The sequence below is a fragment of the Arvicanthis niloticus genome, chromosome 6 (genome assembly GCF_011762505.2).
Source record: "Arvicanthis niloticus isolate mArvNil1 chromosome 6, mArvNil1.pat.X, whole genome shotgun sequence".
NCBI classification, from domain to species: domain Eukaryota; kingdom Metazoa; phylum Chordata; class Mammalia; order Rodentia; family Muridae; genus Arvicanthis; species Arvicanthis niloticus.
In genome coordinates this window covers 52,871,418-52,898,361 of record NC_047663.1, presented here as the reverse complement: position 1 = coordinate 52,898,361, position 26,944 = coordinate 52,871,418, and the positions used below count along the sequence as shown (strand labels likewise).

Here is a 26,944-nt window from a genome sequence, read left to right as displayed (position 1 = left end):
CCAGGTTCAGATCCCAGCACCCACATGGTTCATAACCACCTGTAACTTCAGTTCCAGAGGATCTGATGTGGGGCGGTGGGCTGTGAGAATGGGCACTATGCACACATGAGGTGTGCATCTAAACATGCAGGCAAAATACATAAAGGATACACATAAAAGAAGTAAATCTAAAAAGAAAAGATTTTTAAAATTTTTCTGCAAACATAAAGAAGTTTCTCATATATAGCACAAAGACAGATCCAGACTGTTCCAGAGGAGGCATTTTGCCCAGGTGCCTTCAAACACCTAAGTTTAACTGATCCTCCTATCTCAGCCTTCCAGGAAGTTGGGACTACAGGTGAATGCCACTAAGCCAGACTTCTGTTTCCATATATAAAACATTTCAGCCAGGTTTACAGAGCAAGTTCCAGGACATCAAGGATACACATAGAAATTTTATCTCATAAAGGAGAGAAGGGGGGCAGAGAGAGAGGCAGATAGAGAGACAGAGACAGTGAGAGGTGCAGAGAGAGAGAGAGAGAGAGAGAGAGAGAGAGAGAGAGAGAGAGAGAGAGAGAGAGAGAGAGAAACTTTCCCAGAACTATGGACTTTGATAGATTAAGGTTTTGTTTTGGCAGGTGATGGATGCTGTCTATATGCTGAGTTTTATGGCCTGAATGGTACTTCTATCATGGAGTCAGTTGTGTTAAGGTCTGCGGGCCTGATCTATAGCAGCAGCATTTTCTTGTACTGAGCCATCTCATCTGATAACATTTCAAGGTTCAATACCAATTTTCCAGAGAAAGACAGACTGATTATTACCCCAGCTTGGAGCAGTTGTTCATTTCAAAGCCTACTTGTCATGAGCAAGAATATGGCCCATGCAACAAAATGTGGCCTCTGGAGACTTGTCCTTGGGTGGAAGGAACAATAAGTATTCAAAAGAGTTTAACACATTCTGGATGAGAAGTCCCTAACCCCTGACACTGAGTTGTCCCCTCTCTACAATTGTCCCATGATTCCCAAAACATCCGGACCCATGTTCTGTCAAGTGTCTTTTATCATGGCTGGTTGGTTTCTCTTCTTGGAAGCAGGTCTGTCCTTTGTAAAGGACCCTGATTCTCAGTTTGGCTTCTTGTACATCTAAACAACCTAACCTGTTAACAGTTGTCTTTTTTTTCTTTTTAAAGAATTATTAGTTTATGAATGTGAGTGCACTGTAGCTGTCTTCAGACACACCAGAAGAAGATATCAGATCCCATTACAGATGGTTGTGAGCCACCATGTGATTGCTGGGAATTGAACTCAGAACCTCTGGAAAAGCAATCAGTGCTCTTAACCGCTGAGCCATCTCTCCAGCCCCAACAGATTTCTTATTAAGACTCCTAGTCAAGAAACAAGACTCTAACCACAGAAATAAAGACAAGCTAATACCTGGTACTACCTACCTCAGGGTCAGTACATAAGAGACCATGGTCCTATGCCCATGATGGCCTGGAGATCTCCCACTAGGCCTTACCTTTTAAAGTTCAACCACTCACGGTCCAGCAGTGTTACCCTGAGAACCAAACTTCTACAAAGACCCATAAGACACATTCCATATCCAAACTATAGCACCAAGACTTCCTTTCTGGATTATACACCCACCCCACCCCCATTCTAATAATGTATGCTGAGAAAGAACACTTACTCCTCATTCATGGTTCTGGGGGCCATGGAAGAAAACCCCTAATTTAGGCCAGGCCAATGAGATGGCTCAGTGGGTAAAGGGAGCCTGAGGAAGTTGACAAACCGAGTTCGATACCTGAGACTGATATTGTAGAAGAAAAAAACAAATTCCAAAAGTTGTCCTCTGACCTCCACATAAATGATGTGATACACTCATGTGTGTGCACACCCACACTCACACACACTGTAATTATGAATGTTAATAATGAGGGCTAGAGAGATAACTCAGTGGTTAAGAGATGTACTGCTTTTGCAGAGGGCCTGAGTGTTGCACTTAGCACTAGGCCGCTCACAACTGCCTGTGACTCTAGCTCCAGGGTATCTGACACCCTCTGGACTCTGTGACTTGTGAGCACTTGCACTCATATGCACACACACATGTACACATAGCTAAATCTTTTTTTGTGTGTGTGTGTGATGTTAAAAACTTCTAACTCGGGACTGGAGAAATGGCTCAGGGGTTAAGACCACTGGCTGTTCTTCCAGAGGTCATGAGTTCAATTCCAGCAACCACATGGTGGCTCACAATCATCTGTAATGGGATCAAATGCTCTCTTTATATAAAATAAATAAATAAATCTTAAAAACAAAACAAAACTTCTAACTCTGCTCCTGTGCATTTATTCCTTCTTCCTTGAGAAGGAGCAGACTGGGTGGAAGAGGCTGAGGAGGCCATTAGACTCTCAGTAGGTGGTAGAAACCACCCTTCGAGTCCCCTCACAACAGACTTGTTTGTTCCTCAGGCTCTGCATCATAGTTTTCTTGGTGTTTGTCTCATGTTGTTCTTGCTCCAGAGTGTAGACCAATGGGACAGATACTGTCTGGAATGCTACAATGCTGTGTCAAGGGAAAAGAACGTGTAGCCAATCAGACATTATTAGCTCTTAGAGCCCTTGGTTGGAAGACAAACACAACCCTCCTCCGATCACATGCAGATGGCTGCTTTAATTATTTTTTTTTCTCATTGCTGTGACAGACTAGCTGACAGAAACAAAAGGGGAAGGTTTTATTCTGGCTCACCATTCAGGGGATGCTGGCTATCATGGTGAGAGTGGCTTGTGGCTGTGGTACCTGGATCTTGAAATGGCTGGTTATGTTGCTGGGGGTCGGGGGAGGAGAAGAAAACAGAGCAGGACACTCCCTTCCATTTGTAAAAGACTATAAAGTAAACCATCAGTTTCCCTGGAGGCAAGGTCATGTTAGTGACCCCATCTCAAGGGATGATTTCTTTTTTTTTTCTTTTTTTTCTTTCTTTCTTTTCTTTTCTTTCTTTCTTTCTTTCTTTCTTTCTTTATTTTTTTTGGTTTTTCGAGACAGGGTCTCTCTGTGTAGCCCTGGCTGTCCTGGAACTCACTCTGTAGACCAGGCTGGCCTCAAACTCAGAAATCCGCCTGCCTCTGCCTCCAAAGTGCTGGGATTAAAGGCGTGCGCCACCACTGCCAGGCTATATATATTTTTAAAGGAACCACATATGACAAACATCTTCGAAGAGGGGAACAGTGCAGTGGTAGAGTACTTGCCTAGCATACGAAGGCCATAAATTCAATGCTCAGCACCTTAAAAAATTAATAATAAAAGTCTTAGTTATGTTTTGAAGACCTCCAAACTCGGGAGACCCTTCCTCAAGTCTTAGGAAATCACGACCACCCAAAAATCACAAGAAACCATACCTGGATGCAATTAACAGAGGTTTATTAGGGAGAAAGTTGGCTAGCCAAGGTCAAAACTGCTCATCCACACAGGAACAGAATTTTGACAAAAGGCCAGCAAGCTGAGGGGTTTTTTATAGCATGGAGTAGGGAAAGGGAGGAATTTTTGCGTGGTTACACATGATAGGTTGTGTTTTCGTGCAGTTGTACATGATTGCTTGCTTTACAAATTTTGAACACCAGCAGGCTGTAACACTGGAAAGACGGAGGGGGGGGGGTTAACCAAGAACAGTGGAACATTTCAGAGGAACTGTATATAATTCAGAGGAACCTGTATATAATTCATAAAATGGTCTTTATAATTTTTCACTCTACAGTTTGTGTCTGCTTGAGTCCTCTGCACTGACTCCTACAAGCTGTGTTAGTTGTGGAGAGGTAAACAAGAAATCCTGTCACCCAAGTCAAAGGGACACTTGTGCTAGATCCCAGGGATGGTGGTCACATGGAAGATCAACCCAAGGCCTCACGAGTAATAGCCAAGCTGTCCCCAGCTGAGGCACATCCATTAGTTTTACTGAAGACAAATACTATGTAGATAGTAAAATCTATGAGCCTTTGTCTATTGATACAGAGATGAGAGAATGAAGCCAATGCACACCAGGGCATTTGTGCCTTGCATTCTAACTGTTTAGTCTAGTCTTAAATAAAAAGATAAACCATCAAGCACAGACATACAAACCTCGTCCCTGCACTTGGAAGGATGAAGCAAAAGATTTGAAGTTAGTCTTGGCTACGTAGCAAGTTAAAGGCTAGCTTGAGCTACATACATATAGTAAGATTTTGTCTAAAAACAGCAGTAGCAACAACACACACACAAACACACACACACACACACACACACACACCCCAAAAAGGGCAAGCCATAATCATGATCAAACTGAACAATGGCTGTTGCCAGAAGCAAGCATACTTTAGTGGATATGCCTGTCCCAGGTTGGTTTTCTACAATATAAAAGTTCATCACGTGAACCATAGATTCTGAACAGATGAGGGATGAGGGGAGGAAGAGCTTCCAGTGAGGTAAATGGCATTCTTAATGTCTGAGGGAGGTGCAACTTTATTGAGGAGTGAGTGAATCAGGACTCTGTGGCTAATTCCAGGCCAGGCGATTCCAGCCAGCAATTTAGTAGTCTATAGTACTGAGCACGTGAGACTCAAACTTCCCATGAGATCTGATCCTGCAATCCAAAAGGAGATAATAAAATCTGGTTCCCCTGTGGGTTTATTTTACCTCCTCTGCCTCCACACAGGGACCTCCCCAGAAACCCCACATCAGCCTCACATGGCCAATCAGACAGGAGCCCCAACATCAATAGTCGACCTTGCAGATTTTGAATATAGTGATTCCTTGGTACCCACAAAGGTTTCCAGAATCCCTTAAGATACCATAACTTCCCAACTTCTCAAGTCTTTTATAAAATTTCACAGCGTAGTGTTTTCGTAGAACCTATACACTTCCTCCCATATACCTATACCACATCTAGACTACTTATGGAACCTAGCACAAAGGAAACATTATATACATGGTTGTGACACTCTGTTGCTTAGAGAGTAATGGCAGGCCTCAATATGTTTAGTATAGATGGAAATTTTCCTCCCTTAATCTTTTCAACCTGCAATTGGTGGAATCCACAAACGAAGAACTCCTGGCTTGGAACCTTGTGAATATAGAGGGCTTATAATTTAAGGGTGACCCAGGAAATGGGAAAATCTTACCCAGAGTAGGAAGAGAGCCAAAAATGACAAAAGCTTCTTCCATGACCTTACACAACACTGAGATTACATTCAAACTCCCATCTGAAGACTCTAAACTCTTTACAAAGGAGCTCACTGGACTACAGAAGCAGCTCAGTGGCAGGGAACATGCCCAGCATGCCAGACCCTTAGTTAGATCCCCAGCGTTGGGGGATGGGCTCATTATACGTGGAATATTATACAATCTTCCTTCAGTTCTTATTTGCTTAAGGATTCACGGACAGGGAAAGCAGCATTTGCAAGCTTCAGAGGCAAGGTCTATGACCTCTCCACCCTGGCCCCAGCACCTTGTTAGTCAGCTCAACCACGATCAAGGCCATCCTCATCATCAGCCAGTGGCAAGTCTACAGGGAGAGCGTCCATTTGTTATCTAAGCAAGATGATAATATAATTTCCTAGAAAGAGGATTCCAGTGTTCTGGCTTCAGTCGTGTATCTATCCCCACAGAGCTGAATCTTAGTAATTGGAGAATTTGACCATAAGCTGACTTATAGTTGTTACATTATGCTGTACTTTGTCTTCTGCATGTCCTCCTCAGAAAGTGAACTAGGCAGTTTTAGATCTAATTCAAGTGGTTGTGGAAGTATTAGGCAAGTGTTTTTAAAAATGGACTTAGCATTTTAGGTAGACAAGGTTTACAATACTTTTTTTTTTTTTTTAGAAATGATGATGGGAGAGTGGCATTGGAGACAAACACAAATGAGACTTATATACAAATTGGTACATAAAATAAAGTGGAGACATCTGAGGCGAGCTTAGTGGAAGATGCAGCCCATGCTGGTCCAGCTGTAAGGAATATGAATAATGTAAATCTTCCCAGACTCCAGGCAATAGTAAGATTAATGACATAAGTATAAAGGTGCTGAACCTGCCTTCTGTTAGGCAACAATCCAGGGGGAAGTCATCTAAGCTTACCTAACACAGAGAGAAAAGTCTTAACTTTGCTCTTGGTTTTAAGTCTTAGAAGAAGCTGCATAAAATCAGTGTGGAAGTTCAATTTTTTTTTTTTTTTTTTTTTTTTTTTTTTTTTTTTTTTTGCTCAATGGTTTTAAAGAAACTTAAAAGTTTTCAAGTATGTGTGTTTCTTTTCTAAATTGTATTTAATTTACAATTTTTTAAAATAACAGAATGTTAAAATAAATAAGTAAATTGTGTTGCCGTGGCCACATGAAGCCATGTCTCTATGTATTGGCTAGTATAGTATTTTTTAAAATGGCATGTTTCTTTAATTATGTACAACACAGGATGTTGACGTTTTACAGAGATTGCAAATGCAGTATTCTTTAGTTCTAGCTGGTGTCTGTCATAATTGCTATTTAAAGAATAGAGTATGTATTCCATGGAAACACGATCTTTTCCTAGTTTGAATAACTTCCAAGGTTTCTGAAGAAAAGAATCACAGGTAAACAGAACACTATGGTAGACACATGTAACCTCAGCACAGGAGGGGGAAGAGGGAGTGGGGAATAAAGGCAGGAAGACTGTAGGTTTGGGGCAAGCCTAGACTACATATACTGGGTTCCAGCCCAGCCTCAGACAAGGTTGAGACTGTGTTTCAAAACACAAGGCTTAGGGGGTTGGGGATTTAGCTCAGTGATAGAGTGCTTGCCTAGCAAGCGCAAGGCCCTGGGTTTGATCCTCAGCTCTGAAAAAAAAACAAAAAACAAAAAACAAAAAACAAAAAACAAAAAAACACAAGGCTTGGTGTGGTGACACATGCCTTTAATCCCAGCACTCGGAAAGCAGAGACAGGTGGATCTCTGTGAGTTTGAGGCCAGCTTGTTCTACATATCAAGTTCCAGGCCAGCCAGGACTACATAGTGAGACTCTGTTTAAAAAAAAACAAAAACAAAAAAACAAGTAACAATAACTAATATTTGGCTATTTATTAAACATCAACTGTTTGAGCATTGCTCTCAGCACTTTATGCATATTCTTTTTAAGCCTCTCAATAATCCTATAAGTCACAAATACATATTGTCATCATTATTATGTGAATAAAGGAGCTGAGGCGCTGAGTTGAGAAGTCAAGCAATACAGTTTACACAGTGTAGAGTGGGTGTTGGAACACAGGTCGGCCAGCTCCGGGGCGCAGGTCTGATAATTACTGCCTTAGCATTTAGGTTGCCATGGCCCTAAACCACCTTTCCTAAGTTCTCCCACTTGGTATTCTTAATGTGTATCTTCAGAGATTCATCCCTGCAACAGACTACCCATAAAACTGCTCAGAGAATCCCTGCGTTTTCCACTTAAGTAGATGGTAAATTAGCAGAATAACACCTGAGTTTGGTTCAGTGACTCATGAGACCAGGTTGGAGAGGCAGGATCAAGTGATTTTACTGGCTTTGTTTGCCGACAGATTCTCATAATGTATAATCCAGGCTAGCCACAAAGTAGCAGGAGGCCAACGAATAAAGGACAGATCTATGTAGTCGAGTTGGCCCACTGCTGATTGTATTCTAACGTTAATTACATCCCCCCCCCCAAAAAAAAAAAAAAATAAAAAAAAGATTACACAAACGTCTGCACTTAGTTTCTGGGAACCTGCCCCCAGTTCGTTCTGATTGGTAAATACAGATGCCGGCAGCCAATGGCTGAGCAGGGCAGACAGAGGCGGGACTTTAGGATTCCCGGGCTTCGGATTGGGAAGATAGAAAAGGGGAGATCTGCCATAGCGGGAGAGTGTGAGAAGAGAGACGTCATGCCTGAGAGTATGCAGGAAAACAGAGGCTTGGCCGCCTTGTAAAGGAGCCAGGAGATCCCTTTAGGTCCAGAGCAGCCAAGATACAATATAGAGTTTAATAAGTAATAACTCGGGATTATTGACAAAAGGTGTATTAATCTCATGGGGGTTAGGCAATAGCCTAGCAATTGAGCTGATTAAGGCATGTCAAAATATAAAGGCTGTGTGGTATCTTTCATTCAGGAACGTAAAGCATTGAGGGAGGTAGCGAACCGGCTGCCAGGATTTATATAATATTTAATTCAACAGATTTAAGTCTGTACGAAATCAATTTATTGGGTGGTAGGGAAGATTTGCTGACAGAATCAGATTCTGAGTAGTAGCTAAAATAAGCAGATCATTGTGAGGAAGGGTGTGTATTTTGGTTAGGACAAAGTGTTTTTATCCAAGATCAAAGGTACTTGGTTTACCTTAAACCAAAGGAAGAGTTAAGCACGTACCTGGTGCAGGTCATTACAACTCCACAGACTTTTGAATAGGCATTTAGTGTTGAAGTGTGCATGGGCGTGTGTGTGCGCACACGGCTGTTTTTATCTGTTTATAGTTTACCAAGAAAGCAGACTCAGTTACATTGGAGCAATTCTGTGATTGACTTGCCTTGCTTGGCTTCCCATGGTGTGACCATAGCATCCAAATAAACCAACTTCTAAGAAAAGCTTTATTTATTTACTTACTTGGCTACTTGGTTGTTTGGTTGTTTGTTTTTGGTTTTTTTGGACAAGGTTTCTCTGTGTAGCCTTGGCTGTCCTAGAACTCATTCTGTAGACCAGGCTGACCTCATATTCACAGAGATCCACCTGCCTCTGCCTCTCCAGTGCTGGGATTAAAGGCGTGCACCACCATGCCTGGCAAGGGAAGCCTTATTTTAACTCACTGGCTATGCTTGCTTGCCCTGGTGCTCTAGGGCTGTGGCAGAACAGAGGGTGTGTAGCAAAGGGAATCTGCTCACCTCGTGTTGGATAGGAACCAAAAGAGAAAATGGTCCGGGTTCCACTCTTCCCTTCAAAGGCTGTCAGTACCCTAACTTCTATTAGGTCCCACTTTCTAAAGGTTTCTCTCACCAACTAATCTTGACTAAGCCTTCAATACATGCCATTCAGGGGACATTTAAGAACCAAGCCTGTGGGATATGGTGGCACAGGTATGGAATCCCCGTATTCTGAAGGCTAAAGTGGAGGATCAGTGCCATCCTGAGCTCCTAGAAAGATTCAAATACACAAAACAAATAAGATCTGGACCATTACACAGCTTTAAATCGCCATAGTTATATCAAGCGGAGTCAAGCAGACAGCGTAGGATCTGGGTTCTCCTGTGAAGACTCAACAGGGAAAGTCTACTCCCAAATTGATTCGTTCTCCAGCTAACCCGGTAACGACCCGTGCTGCTTATTACGCTAACCATTCATGAAAACCTAATCACTAAGCTGGGTGTGGTGGCGCACGCTGTGTCTGGAACCCAGCACTTGTGAGAGAGAAGCAAAAAGATTCAGAGTTCAAGGCCAACCTCACAGAAAGTTTGAGGCCAGCTGGGCGCGCGCGCGCGCACACACACACACACACACACACACACAAGCCCACACACACTTCCACTACCAAATGCCTACTTCAAAAGGCAATATGGCTATATAAAGGCATGGAATAGGAAGAGCTGGGAATCACTGAAGTCTACTTATCATACTCATTAAAAAAAAAAAAACTAGAAGTTTCCTCAGCTTGTCTTACTTTAGTTGGACCTCAATAACTAATTGGTTTTTTTGTTTTGTTTGTTTGGGTTTTTTGGGGGGTGGGGGGGCAGGGTCTCACTGTGTCTGTCTGTGGCCTGGCCTGATATTCTCTATACATAACATATACATAACAAGGTGGCCTCAAACTCACAGAGATCCTCCTGCCTCTGCCTCCCTAGAGCTGGGATTAAAGGCACACATACCCAGCTTTGGGGGTTTTTGTAGTGGTGGTTCATTTGTTTTTGAGGCAGGGTGTCCCTCTGTATCTGAACCTGATCTCAAACTCACCAAAATCCTCCTACCTCACACTCCCACATCCTAAGATTACAGGCTTGAGCTACCAAGCCTGGCCTGACTTTTATAAATCTTGCAGAAACATATGCCCATGTGCATCCACTACTGGGGTCCTCCAGTGCAAGTCAGGAGACCTGAAGCTTAAGCTGTAGGAAGTCATATGGGTTCTGGGGGTTGAACTAAGGTTGTCAAGCTTGGTAGCAAGCATCTTGACTTGCCAAATCATCTTGCCAGCCCCCAGTCTGTATCTCATGTTAAAGAGGGAAAGGGTTCTTTCTGATATGGTGGTTCATGCCTATAACCTCAGCAGTTGGGAGTTTGAGACAGGAGGACTGAAAGAGTCTGAGGCCAACCTGGGCTGCAAAGTAAGACAATGTCTCAAAAACAATGTTTTTAGAGACAAGGGAGAGCTTGGGGAAGAGGAATGCCCATCAAGAAGCAGATGCAGATACACCAGGTCTGTCTCCACTGCTTCTACCTACAACTACTGGCCCACAGTCCCCTTGTCACATCCCATAGCTTCTTCTTGTCACCTGGGTCAGATGTCATCTCCTCCAGGGTCTCCCTGTATCCCTCACCCCACACCATTCTGTCATAGCCTTTGGAGAGTCTATTTTCTTTGTAACACTTTGTCCTAACTTTATCCTACCTACTAATGTGTTGATTTCAGAATCTACTCAAACCAATATAGGCCCCCTAAGGTGAAGGGCGCTTCTTACACTGTCTTTTCATCTCAGAGCTGTGCCTGGTACATAAGAGGCGGTCAATGGGCAGGCACAGAACGGAATCAGACACTTGACTGGTCAGTGAAAGGCCTTTGTTGTTGACTCTCTGTTCCTTTGACCTTGTACTGTACCCTCTAACCAGTTCCAACCTCGGTGACCCTGTCCTGCCCTCTTCCCCAGCCTCCAACAACCCCAGCTACAGCTGCTGTGTTCCACTGCAAGCATGGCTCCCTAAGAGGCTGTGCAGGAGGACACATTCCAGGCAGGCCTTGTACCTGCTCTCTAAGCTCTAGCTCCAGTGGAGCCGACACCTGATCTTGGCACTGGTGCATCCAGCACTCTGCCCCCACATAAAACTGTGTTTGTAGACCACTGCTCTTTCCAGCTTTGAAGAGTCTTGGTATGATGCCACCGACATTTATTGAGGGTTTCCCATGTGGCTGGCACTTTGCTGGATGAAAGCTGTGGACACACAAATTGCCTTTCTGCCTTCAAGTCCCCAGAGTCATTCCCCCTCCCACAGCCATCGAGGCAGTCTCCATCTGGGCAGGTTGTCATACATGAAAGAACAGTATTGCACAGTCATGAAGATTTAGAAAGCCTTTGGCCAGGTCTGGACCCCAAGCCCAGCAATTGTCTGTTCTACTGTCTCTGCCTTCACCTTTCCAGCATCACACAGGACAGATTCTCTAGCAGAAACCATGGTTGAGTCTGAGCAACACCAACAGCTCTCTACTCTCTCCTGAGTCCAGCCTTCTGCTTCTGAGAGGTTCAGGATAGAAGAAGCTGAGGATGGTTGCTGGCTGGCCCAGGACCCAACTTGTTCTGCAGCCTGAGGCTGAGGCTGGCTGACATCATGAGGATGATTCAAGTTGGGAGATGACGCAGAGCAGACATGGATCAAAGAGGTCAATGCCTGGGACAGGAAGAGGTCCACAGACTGCAGAGGACCTTAAATCCCTGCTGCTTAGTCCTCAGTGCCTTCCTTGGCAGGCCACCAACTGCTTCATAATACCACCCTTCAACTGTCATAGAACCCAGAGAGACCCAAGAGAACCAGAATCCATGGCTCACATTCACAGTCCCAGTCTTTGGGCAAGCTATACTCGGTACTCCCTTTTAGAACTCAGGGCATAGGGCTTCTTTGGAGAAAATAAGAGGATAAATGTGAAATAGAAAAGGAAAGGAAGTGTTCAGTCACCAATAGGAGAGGTATGTGCTTGCTCTCTCTCTCTCTCTCTCTCTCTCTCTCTCTCTCTCTCTCTCTCTCACACACACACACACACACACACGCACACACACACACACACACACACACACACCACATTCAGCACAGTTGTCTTCCTATATACATATATACATGGACACACATACACTAATGTTCTCTGAGATGCACTCTGGATTCTTCTAGAAGAGAGGAAGTGGTTTAAAAGGGCAGAGAAAGTAGCCCCAAAACAGAAGTATTAGATTCATTTAATACTTCCTATACTCAAAAAGCAGGACTCAAAAAGCTTCTGTATAACCAACAAGGGTGACTACTGGTCTCCCAAATCACCATCTTCTTGGCTGGACGAGTCCCATCCTGTTGTCTACAAGCCGACTTCAGTGATGCCATTCCTCAGTGCAATGCCCCTGCTTCATCTTTCTTGATTGTGGACATACTGTGATACTCACTGGCCAGGGCCTCAGCCTTGGCCACTCTGTACTTAGCCTCTGTCTCCATTGGAAACACAATCGAGCCATCCCCATTCTTTCTTGTTGTGGGCTCAGGTGGTCTTGTTTCATTAGCTGCTCTATCCCTATTGGTTGCCTCTAGAGGTAGTGTTTCCACTGACAGCAAGTAGACGAATGGATTGACAGATGGATGGTTGGATAGACAGATGGATGGGCAGACTTTGTCTTCCCCATGCTTCTACCAGTATCCCAGTGTTCTTCCCTAGCCTGCCCTAAGGTTGAGGGGTGTCAGGAGTGCCTGAAGAGGGTCCTACAGTCTCCAGGAGTTTCTGATGCTGGCGAAGATGCTTCCTCCTTTCATGTTCTCCTGTGACTTCACACACCAGTTGGGCAGGAAAGGCTCCAGGAAGCCCCTTAAGCCAACCTGAGGAGGGAAAACAGGCTTGTCTGGAGCAGGACTGAGGTCAGATGATGGGGCTGAGGGAGGGGGATTCTCAGGTCTCAGATCATGGTGGTTGGGGATTAGTGGAGAAGACCAGAGCACTCTTCAGTCACTAGTGCTCCTGGAAAGGATATCGGCATCTGAGAGGGTCTGTGCCAATTCTGTGCTGGGTCCTACAGTAACTGTTCATGTCACTCAATCGGAAGAACTTCTGAGCTTAAGAGCTGGCTCAGCAGTTAAGAGAAATTGGTGCTCTTCCAGAGGACCCAGGTTTGATTCCCATCACCCACATGGTGACCCACAACCATCTGAAACTCCAGTCCCAAGGGATCCAGGGCCCTACTGTGACCTCAACAGGCACCAGGCACACACACGTGCACAGACATACATACAGGTGAAACACTCATAAAATAATAAAATACATAAATCTAAAAAAAAAAAATAAATAAAAACAAAGACAAATCAATCTGAAGAAAGAATCCTTGCAAAAGGCTGCAAGATCTCTGTCATCTCTGTGACCTCGTGTTCGTCCACAGTTCTTACTGCACAGCAGGTACTAGACCCATGCTCATGCTGTCCAGCTGGTCCACTCTTCCTGCAGACACTGAATGCCTAGGTTGATTACCTCTGTCAAACCCACTCTGCCTCCTCGCAGGCCAATCTCACCTGACTATGTAAGATCCACGGAACCTAGAGTCCCCACCTTCCTTACTCTTTTTATTTTTTTTATTTTTTATTTTTTATTTTTTATTTTTTATTTTTTATTTTCTTGTTTTTCGAGACAGGGTTTCTCTGTGTAGCCCTGGCTGTCCTGGAACTCACTTTGTAGACCAGGCTGGCCTCCAACTCAGAAATCCGCCTGCCTCTGCCTCCCAAGTGCTGGGATTAAAGGCGTGCGCCATCACCGCCCCGCCATCTTCCTTACTGTTATCCATCCTTTGTCCCATTGAATCCATCCTTCTAACATACATGTAACTACATGTGACTTTTATTTATTTATCCAATTTAGACTTCTTTTGCTTGAGACGGTGTCTTGCTATCTAGTTCTGGCTGTTTCAGAATTCACTATGTAACCCAAACAAACATTAATTCTCTTGCCTCAACCTCCCCAGTACTGAAACTACAGAGCTACAGATATCAGCCATTACTGGCTTTTTTTTTTTTTTTCTTTTTTGAGAAAGGGTCTCAGCCAGGCAGTAAGTATAACGCACACCTTTCATCCTAGCACTTGGGAGGCAGAGGCAGGTGGATCTCAGAGTTCGAGGCCAGCCTGGTCTACAGAGCAGGTTCCAGGACAGCCAGAGCTACACAGAGAAATTCTATCTTAAAAAAAAAAAAAAAAAAAAAAAAAAAAAAAAAAAAAAAAAACAACAAAAAGAGAAAGGGTCTCACTATATATATAGCTCCAGAGAACCTGAAACTCACTGTATAGACCAGGCTGGCCTTGAATTCACACAGATCCGACTGCCTGTGCCAAGTGATAGAATCAGAGACCAGCACCACCCCACCAAGCTCACTTATCCTTTACTGTCTGCTTCCTCATTAGAAAGCATACTCCAGGGCCAGCTTGTGGCTCATTAGTGCAGCATCTGCCTATCATGTATAAGGCAAGGACTTGATCCCAGCACTGCCAGAAAAAAAAAAATCGTACACAGAGCAGAGCATGACACATTATGTCTCTGGCTCATGCTGTTCAATAAATAGTTGCTGAAGGAGTAAATGAAAGGCTTGCTCACCTTCTGGATTCTTGTGGAGATGCTTTCGGGGAGCCTTGGACTCTAGACTTTGCCCCTCAGTCTTGGAAGGTGTAGATGGCTCTGAACATAGCTCCTGAGAACACTCTGGTGAAGGTGGGTGAAGGCTGGACCCCTTGCTCTTTTCAGTTGCCATCCCATATTCCCCTTAGACTCACATTTCTTTCCTCCTCCCTTTGAGAGATGCTTACCACAGTCCTCGTAGATGGTGTCTGGGGAACAGGGAAGGGGACCTGGGGTGGGGAAGGCTCCCAGCCACCGCTGCATGTCTGACCTAGTGATGAACACGGGAGGAGGAATTCATGGTTGGCCCAAGAGATACTCCTGGGGGACAAAGTAAGGGCAACAGAGGAGAGAGAACAGAAATAGAACATAGAGTCTGAGGGTCCTAAGAGTAGCTTGCTTGTCTGCATGTTTTGACAAGGCTGCCCAAAGCTGACCTCAAATTCATGGTCCTCCTACCTACCCCAGTCTTCCCAGTGCTCAGATAATAAAGGTAAACTACCCTACTTACTGGTTTTACTTTGGCTGCTGAGGATTGAATCCCTGGTCTCAGGCATGCAAGGGAAGACCTCTACAACTAAGCCACACCCCAGCCCCCAAGAGTTTTTGACTCACAGTGAGGCTGCTTGGAGTAGCCTGTGGGTGGGGCGGCCCTGGTGGTTGCTGAGAAGGGAGAGGCGAAATGTAGGGGGTCCAGATGGGTCAGGAACCTGCTGGGCCTGCACCAGGGAGCGATGGGCATAGTCCAGAACCTGCAGCCGCTGCCCACTGCCCAGGGAAGAGGGCGTTCAGAAGAGAGCAGGGGTCCTGCTGGATGCCTCTTCCCTACTCCAACTCGGGCTCCCTCCCCTCCCACGCAGGACCCACCTCTTGGGCTGAGTGATAAGCAGCAGGTCACTGAAGAGCAGTAGGCAGAGGGGAGTGAAGCGCGGGCGGGAAGTGAAGAGCACACCCCCCCTCCGACACCCCAGCTCGGTCAGCTCCCCCTGCAATTCCAGGCGCCGTGACCAGGAGACCAGGGGTAGAGCCTAGGGGAAAAGAAGAGAAGGATCTAGCCTAGGCATAGCATGGTGAAGAAAGGCTAAATGGAGAGTCTGGGCTGGACTAACCTTGACTTTGTGGAAGCGCAACCTTTGGGTGAGCCGGATTAGCTCTTCGGTCTGCTTCATGCGCCCTACCTCAGCGCTGCAGCGCTCAATGATCTGGGGACGAGGATGCAGTCACCCATCCCAATGGCCATCTATTCCCTTCCATCTCCCCTCTGCCTCTCGCACCTCTTCCCTCCTCAGCTTCCCTTTTGCCCACCTTGCTCACAGCACCCAGGGCCTTCTGGGCATTCTCCTGACGACTGGACCCCTCCTCTGTCTGGCTTAGGATGTTCTAGAAACAAAGAGGAGGGGAACTGAGATCCTTCATGCCCCTGAGATTCTGAGGTGCAGTGGACCCAGCCCAGCTTTGCCAAATATTCCGTTTCCGTTTAAATTTGAGACTTACCACTTACCAGCTACCAGAGCCTGAGCAAATCAGGTTAGTGCTCAGAGCTTCGGTTTCTGCATTTATAAGATGGAGCTGATATCTACTTAGCATGTCAACATTATGAGGAATCAAGGAAGTGATGTATAAAGAGGACTTAGCACAGTTCTGGCACACCATAAATGGGGGGGGGCGTGTCTTTTTTTTTTTTTAATAACTACTAGCCTAACAATAGAACAGGACAGTTAGAAATACTTGAATTTCTATTTATTTTCTGAGACAGCATTTTATTATTATTATTATTATTATTATTATTATTATTATTATTATTATTATTATTATTTGCTAATCAGCTCTGGCTGGCTTTGAGGTGTGATACTTCTGCCCAGCTAATGGAATGCTGGGATTACAGGCATGTACCATCATACCTGGCTCCATCCATTATTTTTACATGACCTAGGCCAAGTTATTCAAACTGCACCTGGGTTTCCTCCTTTATAAAGTCTTGTAAATAATGGTTCCTGCCCTTGCACACTTGTCACTGGGGCTATACAGGTGTGGAACATTTAGAACAGGGTCTCTAACAGCACACTCAGCAATCACTGAGTTAGTATGGTATTATAGTTATTATGCTGTCTACGTCAACAGTAGACAAGGCTGAATAAAACTCGAGGCAGCTGGATTAGCAGCTTGGTGGCAGAGTACTTGTTTAGCATGAGTGAGACATCAGTTTGATCCTCCCACAAACAAAAAAAAGAATTAAATTAAAAAATAAAAATAAGCCAGGCAGTGGTGGCACACAAGCTTTTGATTCTCTGCACTTGGAAGGCAGAGGCAGGTGGAGGATCTCTGTGAGTGAGAGGCCAGGATACACTGAGAAAAACTAACTAACCAAAAATTTAAAAAGATACTATGTACATACTTGTTATCCCAAGACTCAAAAGACTGAGGCAGAAGACTGAGCTGTGTAGTGAGTTCTAAACAACAACAACAACACTGTCTCAAAACAAAAAGGTAGCTTATCTTTCCTTGTTTCCATCATCCAGTTAGAGACTCTTCACGCTGAGATTCCAATACTGCCAGGCACGAGGTACACACCTTTAATCCCAGCACTCTAGAGGTACAGGCAACCAGATCTCTGGTGCCAAGTCAGCCTGGAATGCAGAGCAAGCTAGCCAGAGCTACATAATGAGACCTTGTCAAGAGAGAGAGAGAGAGAGAGAGAGAGAGAGAGAGAGAGAGAGAGAGAGAGAGAGAGAGAGAGAGAAAGCTGGGCACATGCCTTTCATCCCAGCACTTAGGATCTCAGAGGCAGGTGGGTCTCTGAGTTTGAGGTCAGCTACACAGAGAAACCCTGTCTTGAAAAAATCAAAGAAACAAACAAAACAGTGTTTCTCAAAACCCCCATTTTTTCCCCTCACTATTATCCCACTGAGGAACTTTTTCACTTATTATTTTAGTCAGTTACACTGGAGACTGTATCCAAGGCCTTCCTTTGTACACCCTAGGCAAGCTGTCTGCAGCTCTCAGACTACCCTACTGCCATCATAAAAATTGAATTTTATAGATACACAATAAATCTGCCTATTTACCACAGCCCTTTGAAGTTCACAAACACTGGAATAGCTAAGGTTTGCTTGGTTTTTTGTTTGTTTGTTTGTTTGTTTGTTTTCAGTCCTCCCCCAAACCACTGTTTGTTCCTTCGGAAATCTCAACTAGTTAGAGGCTGAGCAGAAAAGTCTAGGAGGCTCCTACTCTGAACCAGTCTGCTCCCTGAGGAATTGAGGGAGCTGAGGGCCAGGTTGGAAGATGTTGTCCTGAGGGTCATGGTGGGGTAGGGAATGATGATGACTAGACCAGACACTGGGGTTCCCACTGCAGGGTTAGTGGGATGGGACGGGCACCGAGCCGAGCTGAGACAGTACCTGCAACAGCATCCGGAGCCTGGTGATGCGCTGGAAAGGCAGCAGCAGGAAAGAGGGCAGCGGGAGCCGCTCACATTTGGGGAGACTCTGCAGCCTCCGCAGCTCCGCAGAGAAGCGCACGTTTGTATCCCTGCAAAGAAAGCCCAGATGCTTAGGGACTGCCTGAAGCCAGTCCTGAACGCCCCCAGCCAGCCTTGGCCTCAGCCTCAACAAGATTTCACAGGTTCCTCCAAATCTGGGATACAGAAACCCCTTATCCATAGTTTTGTTCTCGTAATTTCAATTATCCAGCACCTTTAAATGGAAGGTTCCAGAAACAGAAACAATCAATTCATACATTTTTCATAGTTTTGCTTTCATAATTTCAATTACTCAACACCTTTAAATGGAATGTTCTAGAGACAAGTCATATATTTCAAATGCTTTTTCTTTTCTTTTTTTAAAAATAAATCCTGGCAGTGTTGGTGCACACCTTTAAGATTTATTCTATGTGAGTACACTGTCTTCAGACACACCAGAAGAGGGCATCAGATCCCATTACAGATGGTTGTGAGCCACCATGTAGTTGCTGGGATTTGAACTCAGGACCTCTGGAAGAGCAGTCAGTGCTCTTAACCCCTGAGCCATCTCTCCAGCCCTCAAATACTTTTTCTAATTAGCAACTAAGATGTCTTATCTGGAACACAAATAATCAATCCCTTTACCCAGTGTATTCATGTATATACACCACCCACCTGCTAATCACTCAGCATCGCTAAGTCCTATTCATCAAATTGCTGTTATCATGCAATGGTGTCTAGGTAATTCTTTTTCTTTTTTTTTTTTTTTTAAGATTTATTTATTTATTTCATGTATGTGGGCACACTGTCACTGTCTTCAGACACACCAGAAGACATCATTGGATGCCCATTACAGATGGTTTGTGAGCTACCATGTGGTTGCTGGGAATTGAACTCAGGACCTCTGGAAGAACAGTCAGTGTTCTTAACCACTGAGCCATCTCTCCAGCCCCAGGTAATTCTTATTTTACTTACTAATGTCCACAAAGTACGAGAGTAGTGATGGTGACAATTTTATTACATTATATTGCTCTAATTTTTCTATTTCATTAGTTATTATTAATCTATTAATGGACCTAATTTATAAACTGTTTTCATAGGTATGTACATTTAAGGTTCAGTACTATCCACTGGTGGTTTTGGGACACATTCCCACAGGGAGAAAGGAGGAAACCGTGTTACTCACATAAGGCGGCTATACGTCTCCTCCTGATACTGCTGGTTCCGTACATAATCCACATACACGGAGAAAGGACCGACTGCATGGGCGTGCACCACGTCACACAGGTCAGTGATGTGTGGGGAAGAACGAACGCGAGACAGCAGTGTTCCTAGAAACCTGCAAGTACAGACAGACGAAGCAATTAACAGAGGGGCAGAAATCTGGTTTTCCAAGTTTTTCAGGAGAGTGCTAAACATTCACTGGGTCAGTGAAGGGAGAGATCCAGAAGAGGGAGAATGCCAAAGGGGATGCTTAGCTGCCCAAGGCCCAGAGTCCTAGGGGCCCACTGACCGCTCGCTGACACTCTGGACTCGCTGCACGTTGGAGAAAAGCGTATGATGATCCCGAGGAGTGAGTGTGTCCCGGAGAGCCTGGCTCAGGACGAAGGTGTCGGTCAGCAGCCTCAGCGAGCGCAGATAGGAGGCCTCTGATGTCACCACCTCAAACAGGCTCTAGACAGCAGAGCAGGGCCACAGTAGAGAGGGCAGCCACCTTACAACCACCCCAGAGCTCAGGTCCTGTGCCTTCTCTGTGCCATATCCCACTCTTCTCAGTCCCACCCAGGGGTACCCACCTCCTGCATGCGCCTTTCCTGGGGGCTTAGACTCTCTAAGAGACCACTGCCTCGCACAGCCGGGAGCTCCTGCCACAGAGTGTTTCGAGGTCCAGGGAGCCTGGAGAAGGTGGGAGCTTCTCCAGGATTAGCTGGAGAGGGACCCCCATCCTCACCCACACCCCACAGCTCCTCTGACAGCACAGCTGCTCGGTAAGTCTGGTATAAAGGTTCTGGAAGGTAGACAGAGAATATCAGGGAAGCCCGGGGCTCCAGAACCCTTCCCTCCTGCCTGTCACAGTAAAGACCTACCGTCCTGCAGGGGCAGCTCCCACTGCAGCTCCTTCAGGCCATCCAGTCCTTCCTCCTCCCTGTGGAGAAAGAAAGGAATACATGTGAGGTCCACTGTGTGGGAGTAATTCATGTGATACCAGATGAGAGAGATGCACATTGTATGGAGGGATCCTGACAGTTCTCTAGATCAAATTCCAGATGTTTGTGCCTGTTGGAGGCAGGGCCCTTGACAAATCAGGTCCTAAACATTCCTGCTATCAACTACTATGCAGTAGACTTCCACGTCCCTCCCTCCAGCCCTCTCACATAGCAGCTTTGGCTGGAAGGTCTTTGTGGCTTGGTACAACTCCACATGGTCAAACTCTGACACGTGTGGCTCTCTGTCTCCCCTCTCCTAGTTGCTAGCCATTCACTCAAGCTATAAGCTGGAGTAGTAAATATTTTCTAAACAAACAAACATACTTAGATTATTACTTCTGATTAAAAAAAAAACAAAAACAATCTAGGATGATTAGCGAGCCCAGTAAAAAATGGATGGCCATGGTTGCCAAATGGTTTTGCCAACAATAATTTTAATAGAGGACTTGAGGAATAGCTCAGTGGTTAAGAGAATGTACTGTTCTTGCAGAGGACTTGAGTTTGATTCCCAGCGCCCACATCAGGTGGCTCACAACTGCTCGTAATTCTAATCCAGCAGGTTGCCGAATGCCTTTAATTCCAGCACTAGGGAGGCAGAGGCAGGAGGATCTATGTGAGTTTGAGGTCAGCCTGGTTTTAAAAGCAAGTTCTAGGACATCAAAGGCCACTGAGAAACCCTGTGTCTGAAAACAAACAAAATAAATAAATAGAAATAGATCTTTAAAATATTTTAAATATAAACTCACAATAAGAAAATTTAAGCAGAGACTGTCCATGCCTTTTGTTTCTTTTTATTTCTTTGTTGCTTTATTTTGTTTTTGGTCTGTTGGTGCTGTTGTTTTGGATATGAACTGTGATACACATCCCAGGCTGGCCTCAACTCCTAATTTTCCTGCCTCAGTCTGCTGAGTGCCTCAATAACACAATATCGGTTATTATTCTTCAATAACCGCATAGAACAGAGACATGTTTATCTCTATTTCTTAGAGAAAGACTCTGAGACCCAGGACAAGAATTTAAGGTTGCGTAACTTATAAGGAACAGAGGTCAGATTAGAAGCCTAGTCTCCTTGTTTCTGAAGCTCTGGCCTTTCCCCTTATTTCCCCTGAATAAGGTAGTATTCATCCGGACTTGAAAGTTAGTCTGCCCTTAGGTGAGAGGGAGGTGAGGCAAGAAGGGGGAGCAAAGGTGGGGAGTTCGGTACCTTCCCTCCAAGGCTACAGGAGGAGCATTCTGAGGAGCTTCTTCAGGTCTGTCCCCTGGAGAGAGAAGCCAGAGTGACCAGAGCTAACCTCCAGACACTGAACCCCAGGCTTAGTGAAGACTAGCACCAAGAATACCCCTCCTCTTAACGAAAAGTCCAAGGTGCGGTAGGGGTATAGCTGGCCACTCAGCTGCAACCCCACCCCTCACATTCCACCCCACCCCACCCAACCCCGGTGTCCTCAAAGCCCAGAGATCCTTCAACTCCAGGCCCTGTCCCCTCTCCCCACCTTCCCAGGCCTTTGTAGCTGTTTGGATCCCATCTTCTGAAGGCAGTTCCAGGTCCGGCTGTGGAAGCTCCCCAGAGGTGCTGGTATCCTGTCTGACTCTAGTTGGCTTGGGGGGCTTGAGGGGAGGTAGGAGCTTGCGCTCCGCAGTGGAGCGATAGGATGTGAGTACAACTGGAGGGTGACTGATGACTGGAGCGTTGATGCGGGAGCGGGAGGCCCGGAGTGGGGATGCTCGGCAGGGGACCCTGAGGATGTCATCAGAACTCCCCACAGGCACCCATCGGAGCTCCAGGCCAGGCTTTGCTACATGGCAGACACAGGGGCAGCATGGAGGGCAAGCCAGGGCAGCATCTGTGGCAGAAGGCGAAAGTAGGAAGTAGGAAGCTCTTGGGGCCTGGCTCATTCCATCTATGCCTTGTCCCCCATCAAGGACCAACCCGGGTATCTATAGATCTCCTGCACCCTGACTATCTGCAAACTCTAAGAAACACAGAAAATAGATTCCTCATACACAAAATCTACATTAGAAATGTTTGCCCTTTAAAGTCTTTAAACAGTGAAAACAAAGAGCTAAGTTGAGGTCACCCCCCTACACTACATGCTTACCGGGAGTGCCGTTCTCCTGGGACCCATTCCCGGAAAGGACGACTTGGGGAGTCTCTTTCTCCCCATTCACATCGGTGCTCCCCTGGGAGCACCGCTCCAGGGAGTCTGAGGACTGGGCCTTGCCTTCAGCTCCCCATTCAAACTTGCCCGCCAGTCTGCGAACTGTGCCAGGGGCTGAGGCAGAGCCATCCTGTAGAGGCATAGAGCCCAAGGGCAGAGGTGTTCGGGAAGACCCAGAGGGCTTGGGTGGGGGCACAGGAGAGCAGGGAGCTGGTTCTGGGGAGATGGAGCGCCGGGACACTGGACTGGGACTCGGTGTGCTGGAAGGCGAATCAGGGGAAGTCTGAGAGTCCAGGCTGGCTCTAGAAACCGAGGGGGGCAGAAGAGCAGGGGGCTTTAGGGAAGCCGTGGGAGGCTCCCAGAAGATGGAGGTGCACACTGAGGCTGAGGCATCATTGGATATTTGAGGAAGTGTTTTCGGAGAGGAGCCATTATGGGGAGGCCCCGGGGAATGTGGAGCCCTATGCCGAGATGGGGGTCGGGGGCGGATGATCCGAGGGGGCTTCAGGGTAGGGGGCGTTGCTGCAGGAAGAGACTGAGCTGACATTGTCTTCTAAGTGTTTCCAAGGAATGGGGTGTTCTGCGGAAGTCATCCCCTGAGGAGAGTGAAAGGAGAAAGCGCCCCTCAGTGTCCCCCTGGGTAGACTGAGGCTGTCTGAAGCCACATTTGTTTCGGTCAGGAGAGAAGGCTGGTACATTTCACTCCCTCCTCATCTCTACTGTCTTCTTTCTTCACCCCTCACCCCTCCTCATTCTGCCCCTGGACTCTCCTGTGCAGTTTTTTCATTTTTAAGACAGGGTCTCTCGTTTGGCATCCCAGACTGGCCTCAAAACTTCTGTCCCTCCTGCCTCATCTTCTGGAGCTGTGCCACAATGTCCAGCTTCTCTATCCTTTGATTTTTGTTGCTGGAGCCAAGCCAAGAGGACACAGTGGGGGTAAGGACATGCCCATGCCGTTGGGGAGGATGGGGAGGCAGGGGTAACAAGATTCAGTAAGGGGAACTCAGCTTGCTGGTGTAGTCGCTATGTGTAGGAGTTTAAGCAAGTGTGCACTGTTATCCAGGGCTGGATGAGTGGGTGCTGAGTGTGCACTGGGAAGCTGTGCTGTGGAAGAGTGGAATCAATCGTGGCTGGTCACAGACACATCAAGAAGTGTGTGGTGGCAAGCAGTGTGTGTGTGTGTGTGTGTGTGTGGTGTGTGTGGTGTGGTGTGGGTGTGGGTGTGTGGGTGTGTGGTGTGTGGGTGTGTGTGTGTGGTGTGGTATGTGTGTGTGTGGTGTGTGTGGTGTGGTGTGGTGTGGTGTGTGTGTGTGTGTGTGGTGTGTGTGTGGTGTGTGTGTGTGTGTGTGTGTGTGTGTGGTGCCTGAGCTGAGGGATGCATCACTGTTTCCCTACTCTGGCTGCCCCTCCTCCCCCCTCCCATTTCCCAGTTCCTCTCTCCAGACCCTCCCTTTCCGGATTATTTTTAGTCTCCTTTTCCTGCCTGAAGATTCCTGGAGCCTCTGACCCCAGGAGACCAGGAGGCCCCAGCCTGGTCTCTTCTGCTTCCTATCCTCCTATTCCTGCCACACCTGGGTCTGGTCATAGAAAGAGGTTCCAATGGGACGCTGGGTCCTGTCTAATGCCAAGGAGGTGGCTATAAGTCCCTGCAGAGGCACAGAACCAGCAGCGCAGAGACGGTGGGACCTGTGTTGCTTTTCCTCTTAAGAACCAGAAGGATGGGTACCAGAGCTGGGACACAAGAGAACCTCTAAATTCCCTATAGCAGTCAGAAATCATAGCCTTCCAGGTCCCAGGCTAAGTTCTTGAGAAAAGATGGGTATCAGGGACCCCTTAGATTGCAGCTCACTCAGTGGCCCCTACATGGTGCCAACTGGTCAGTGAGGTTACCCAAGCTTGGCCTCCTGTTCTCCAGCCTCTGCCCCTTCAAGGAACGCACCCTTCCCCATCCTGGGGTCCCACTGGTTACTTCCTTCCCCACTCCAGACTGAAGCCTTTACAGAACCCAGATAGTCGGGGCCCAAGCACTTACCCTCCAGTTCCCTCCACTCCCAGTCACCTCCGAGGGCTGAGTGAGTAGGGGCAGGAAACAGGAATCCGATCCTCCTCCCAACCGGACACCACCACCCCCAACCACACCAAGCTCCACATGCGCACACTGGGCCTAGAGGACATGAGGAATAAGCATCCGAGGTGTTGGAGGTTAGAAAAGGCTGGAACTCAGGTATGCAGAGGAGGCTAGTTTAAGCGTGCACCTTCACCTGTACTGCTGCGTGGCGGGGGCTGGGGGTGGGGTTGGGGGGTTCAACTGAGTGTGGGCAGACTGGGCAAGCTGGGCTGGCAGTACAACCATGACCACCCTCATGTCTCCCTCTTAGCTAAGGGATGTCTGGCTTGCACAACTGTCTGTCTCCCCATCTTCCAACCATTTGCCTTGGTGTGAGCCAACTACATTTTGCACTGAGGGAACCTCCCTTCTCCACCCTCCCCGACATCTGCAGAGCCCCCCGACCCCCAGGAATTTACCTTACGGTTTGAGGTAGTTTTTTGTTTTCAGCTTATCTTCCAGTCCCCTCGGGAGTACAATGTGCTGTCCAACCTCTCCAAATAAATGTTCCTGCGTCTCTGAGGCGGGAACTGAAGGCCCAGATTTCCATCTCCACAGAGGAAGCCAGTTCCTCGGCCCCACCCAGCCATTGTGTCAGACCAGGGGTGGGAGTGTTGAGCGTGGTGGGGAAGGGGATCCTCTAGATTTGTAGGGCGACTCTCGGATCACTATTCTCTGAGTCCCAACTCTCAGTGTTGCGTTGAGAGACTCCCACAGAGATTGTCCTCGAAGTCAATGGGGAGAAGAGAAGACAGGGTGTGGAGTACCCACCACCAGATGCCTCTAATTTGCTCTCTGATTGGGACACTGAGCTCCCAGGGCCGGGGCATGTCCTAAAAACAACTGAAAGCGGTAGAGTGAACTGGACCCCAGCCTGGGAGGGAGACTGGTGGGGGCTGCAGGGGAAGGTCCCTGCCAGATGTCACTCCGTGGGCATACGTCCAGACACTGGGAAGAAAATCAGGTAAGCTGATATTGAAAGATGGTTTAAACCCCTTCTTGCTGAAAGCCTAAAGTCTTTGTAAGGGACCACACAATCTACCCTATTTCCCAGCTTCTCCCTTCAGGCCTATTCCTTTGGATCTTTGCCTGCCTAATGCCTGAAAATCTTCCCAAGAAATCTCCATGAAGCAAGCATTCCTTTATGTCCTCCGGGCAGAGGTTTGTTCTGGCTATTCTAAAATTTCAATCCTCTGGGCTACCTGGTCAGACCTTGTCAAAAAACAAAACAAAACAAAAAACCAAAACCAAACAAACAAAAAAAACAAAACAAAACAAAAACAAACAGGAAAGGAAGGAAAGGAAATCCAGGCTGAAGGTGTGAGCTGGTAGTGGAGCCCATTAAGTGGTTTGCAAGGCTCTGAGTTCCACCTGAGTACTTCAGAGGAAAAGAAAGGAAGCTAAGAGGGCTACAGAGAAGGTTCAGTGGTTAGGAACTCTTCCAGACTTCCCAGGGACAGCCTCTTCTAGCCTCTAAGGGCACCAACATGCATAGCATACGTGTACACACACACACACACACACACACACACACACACACACACACACACACAGAGGCACATAAACGGAAACAATCATTCAAGGAGAAGAAAGTAAGGACTGAGTGATGGCTCAGCAGTTAAACGCACTTCGGCTTTTCCAGAGGGTTCAGGTTCAGCTCAGCACCCACACTGTGCATGCAGCTTACCACTGCCTGTCTCTCCCGCTGCTGGGGAATCTAACATCTCTGGCTTTCATGGGCATCTGTGCCCACATGCGCATGTGCATATAAGAGCAAGCACACACATGCTCATATGCCCAAATAATTTTATATTGTTAAAAATAAAATCAGTCTTTTAGAAAAAAAAGAAAGTAAGGAGGAGCCAGGCATAGTGGCACATGCTTTGAATCCCAGCATTCGGGAGGCAGAGGCAGGTGGATCTCTGTGAGTTTGAGGCCAGCCTGGTCTACCGAGCTAATTGCAGGATAGCCAGAGACTCTATCTTTAAATAAATAAATAGAAAGAAAGAAAGAAAGAAAGAAAGAAAGAAAGAAAGAAAGGATTAAAAGGAAAGATGGCTGGGTACAAGGTCCTCACACTGGTCCAGCAAGCGCTTAACTTTTGAGCCATCTCTCAGTCCCAACATCCCTTTCTCCCACAGTAATCATAGTGTACCATCGCATATGCTGACTTTACAGACTGTGACTTTTCTCTTTCTATTACACGCCTACCATCTCAGCACTTGAGAAGTGCAAGTAGGAGGCAGGAAGACTGTGAGTTCAAGGGCATCCTTCCTCAGCTACAAAGCAAGACCCTTGCCTTAAAACAAACATACTTGCCGAGTGGGCTAGCTGGACTCATTTAGTTGGCAAGCTTCGGTTTGAGTGAGAAGCCTCATTTCAATATACATAAGGTGGAGAACAATGGAAACACCTCAGGTCAACCTCTGGCTTCTACACACAGGTACACCCATGTGCACGTGAGACAAAATAGGGAAACAGAGGC

At 46.6% G+C, this 26,944-nt stretch overlaps 1 protein-coding gene across 2 annotated transcripts; it reads right to left on the bottom strand.

Annotated features, from left to right (window-relative positions):
- Positions 1-11,051: 11,051 nt before the first annotated feature.
- Positions 11,052-25,034, bottom strand: Arhgef15 (Rho guanine nucleotide exchange factor 15). Of its 2 annotated transcripts, none has more exons than XM_034506284.2 (17): positions 24,879-25,033; positions 24,385-24,516; positions 22,293-22,948; positions 21,687-22,037; positions 21,398-21,452; positions 20,074-20,132; positions 19,783-19,994; positions 19,500-19,660; positions 19,173-19,325; positions 17,928-18,057; positions 15,835-15,909; positions 15,639-15,731; positions 15,397-15,557; positions 15,145-15,297; positions 14,718-14,800; positions 14,509-14,613; positions 11,052-12,754 (listed from the first exon to the last, which is right to left on the bottom strand). In XM_034506284.2, the coding sequence occupies exons 3-17, from the start codon at positions 22,897-22,899 to the stop codon at positions 12,603-12,605; spliced, it is 2,550 nt and encodes an 849-aa protein (XP_034362175.1). In that variant the 5' UTR covers positions 22,900-22,948; positions 24,385-24,516; positions 24,879-25,033; the 3' UTR covers positions 11,052-12,602. The 2 variants fall into 2 exon arrangements, with proteins under 2 accessions (XP_034362175.1, XP_076792676.1); XM_076936561.1 differs by having other exon boundaries at positions 12,601-12,754; positions 15,145-15,248; positions 24,879-25,034.
- Between the last annotated feature and the right edge of the window lie 1,910 nt (positions 25,035-26,944).

What these genes read in the sequence shown, in the direction of transcription:
- Arhgef15 (XM_034506284.2), bottom strand. Translation starts at nt 22,899, where the DNA reads ATGTCAGCTCAGTCTCTTCCTGCAGCAACGCCCCCTACCCTGAAGCCC. An exon ending in AGGAAAGGCGCATGCAGGAG is followed by an intron (nt 19,661 to 19,782) that starts GTGGGTACCCCT and finishes TCTGCTGTCTAG; the next exon opens with AGCCTGTTTGAGGTGGTGAC. An exon ending in CTACTCCAAGCAGCCTCACT is followed by an intron (nt 14,801 to 15,144) that starts GTGAGTCAAAAA and finishes GTTCATCACTAG; the next exon opens with GTCAGACATGCAGCGGTGGC.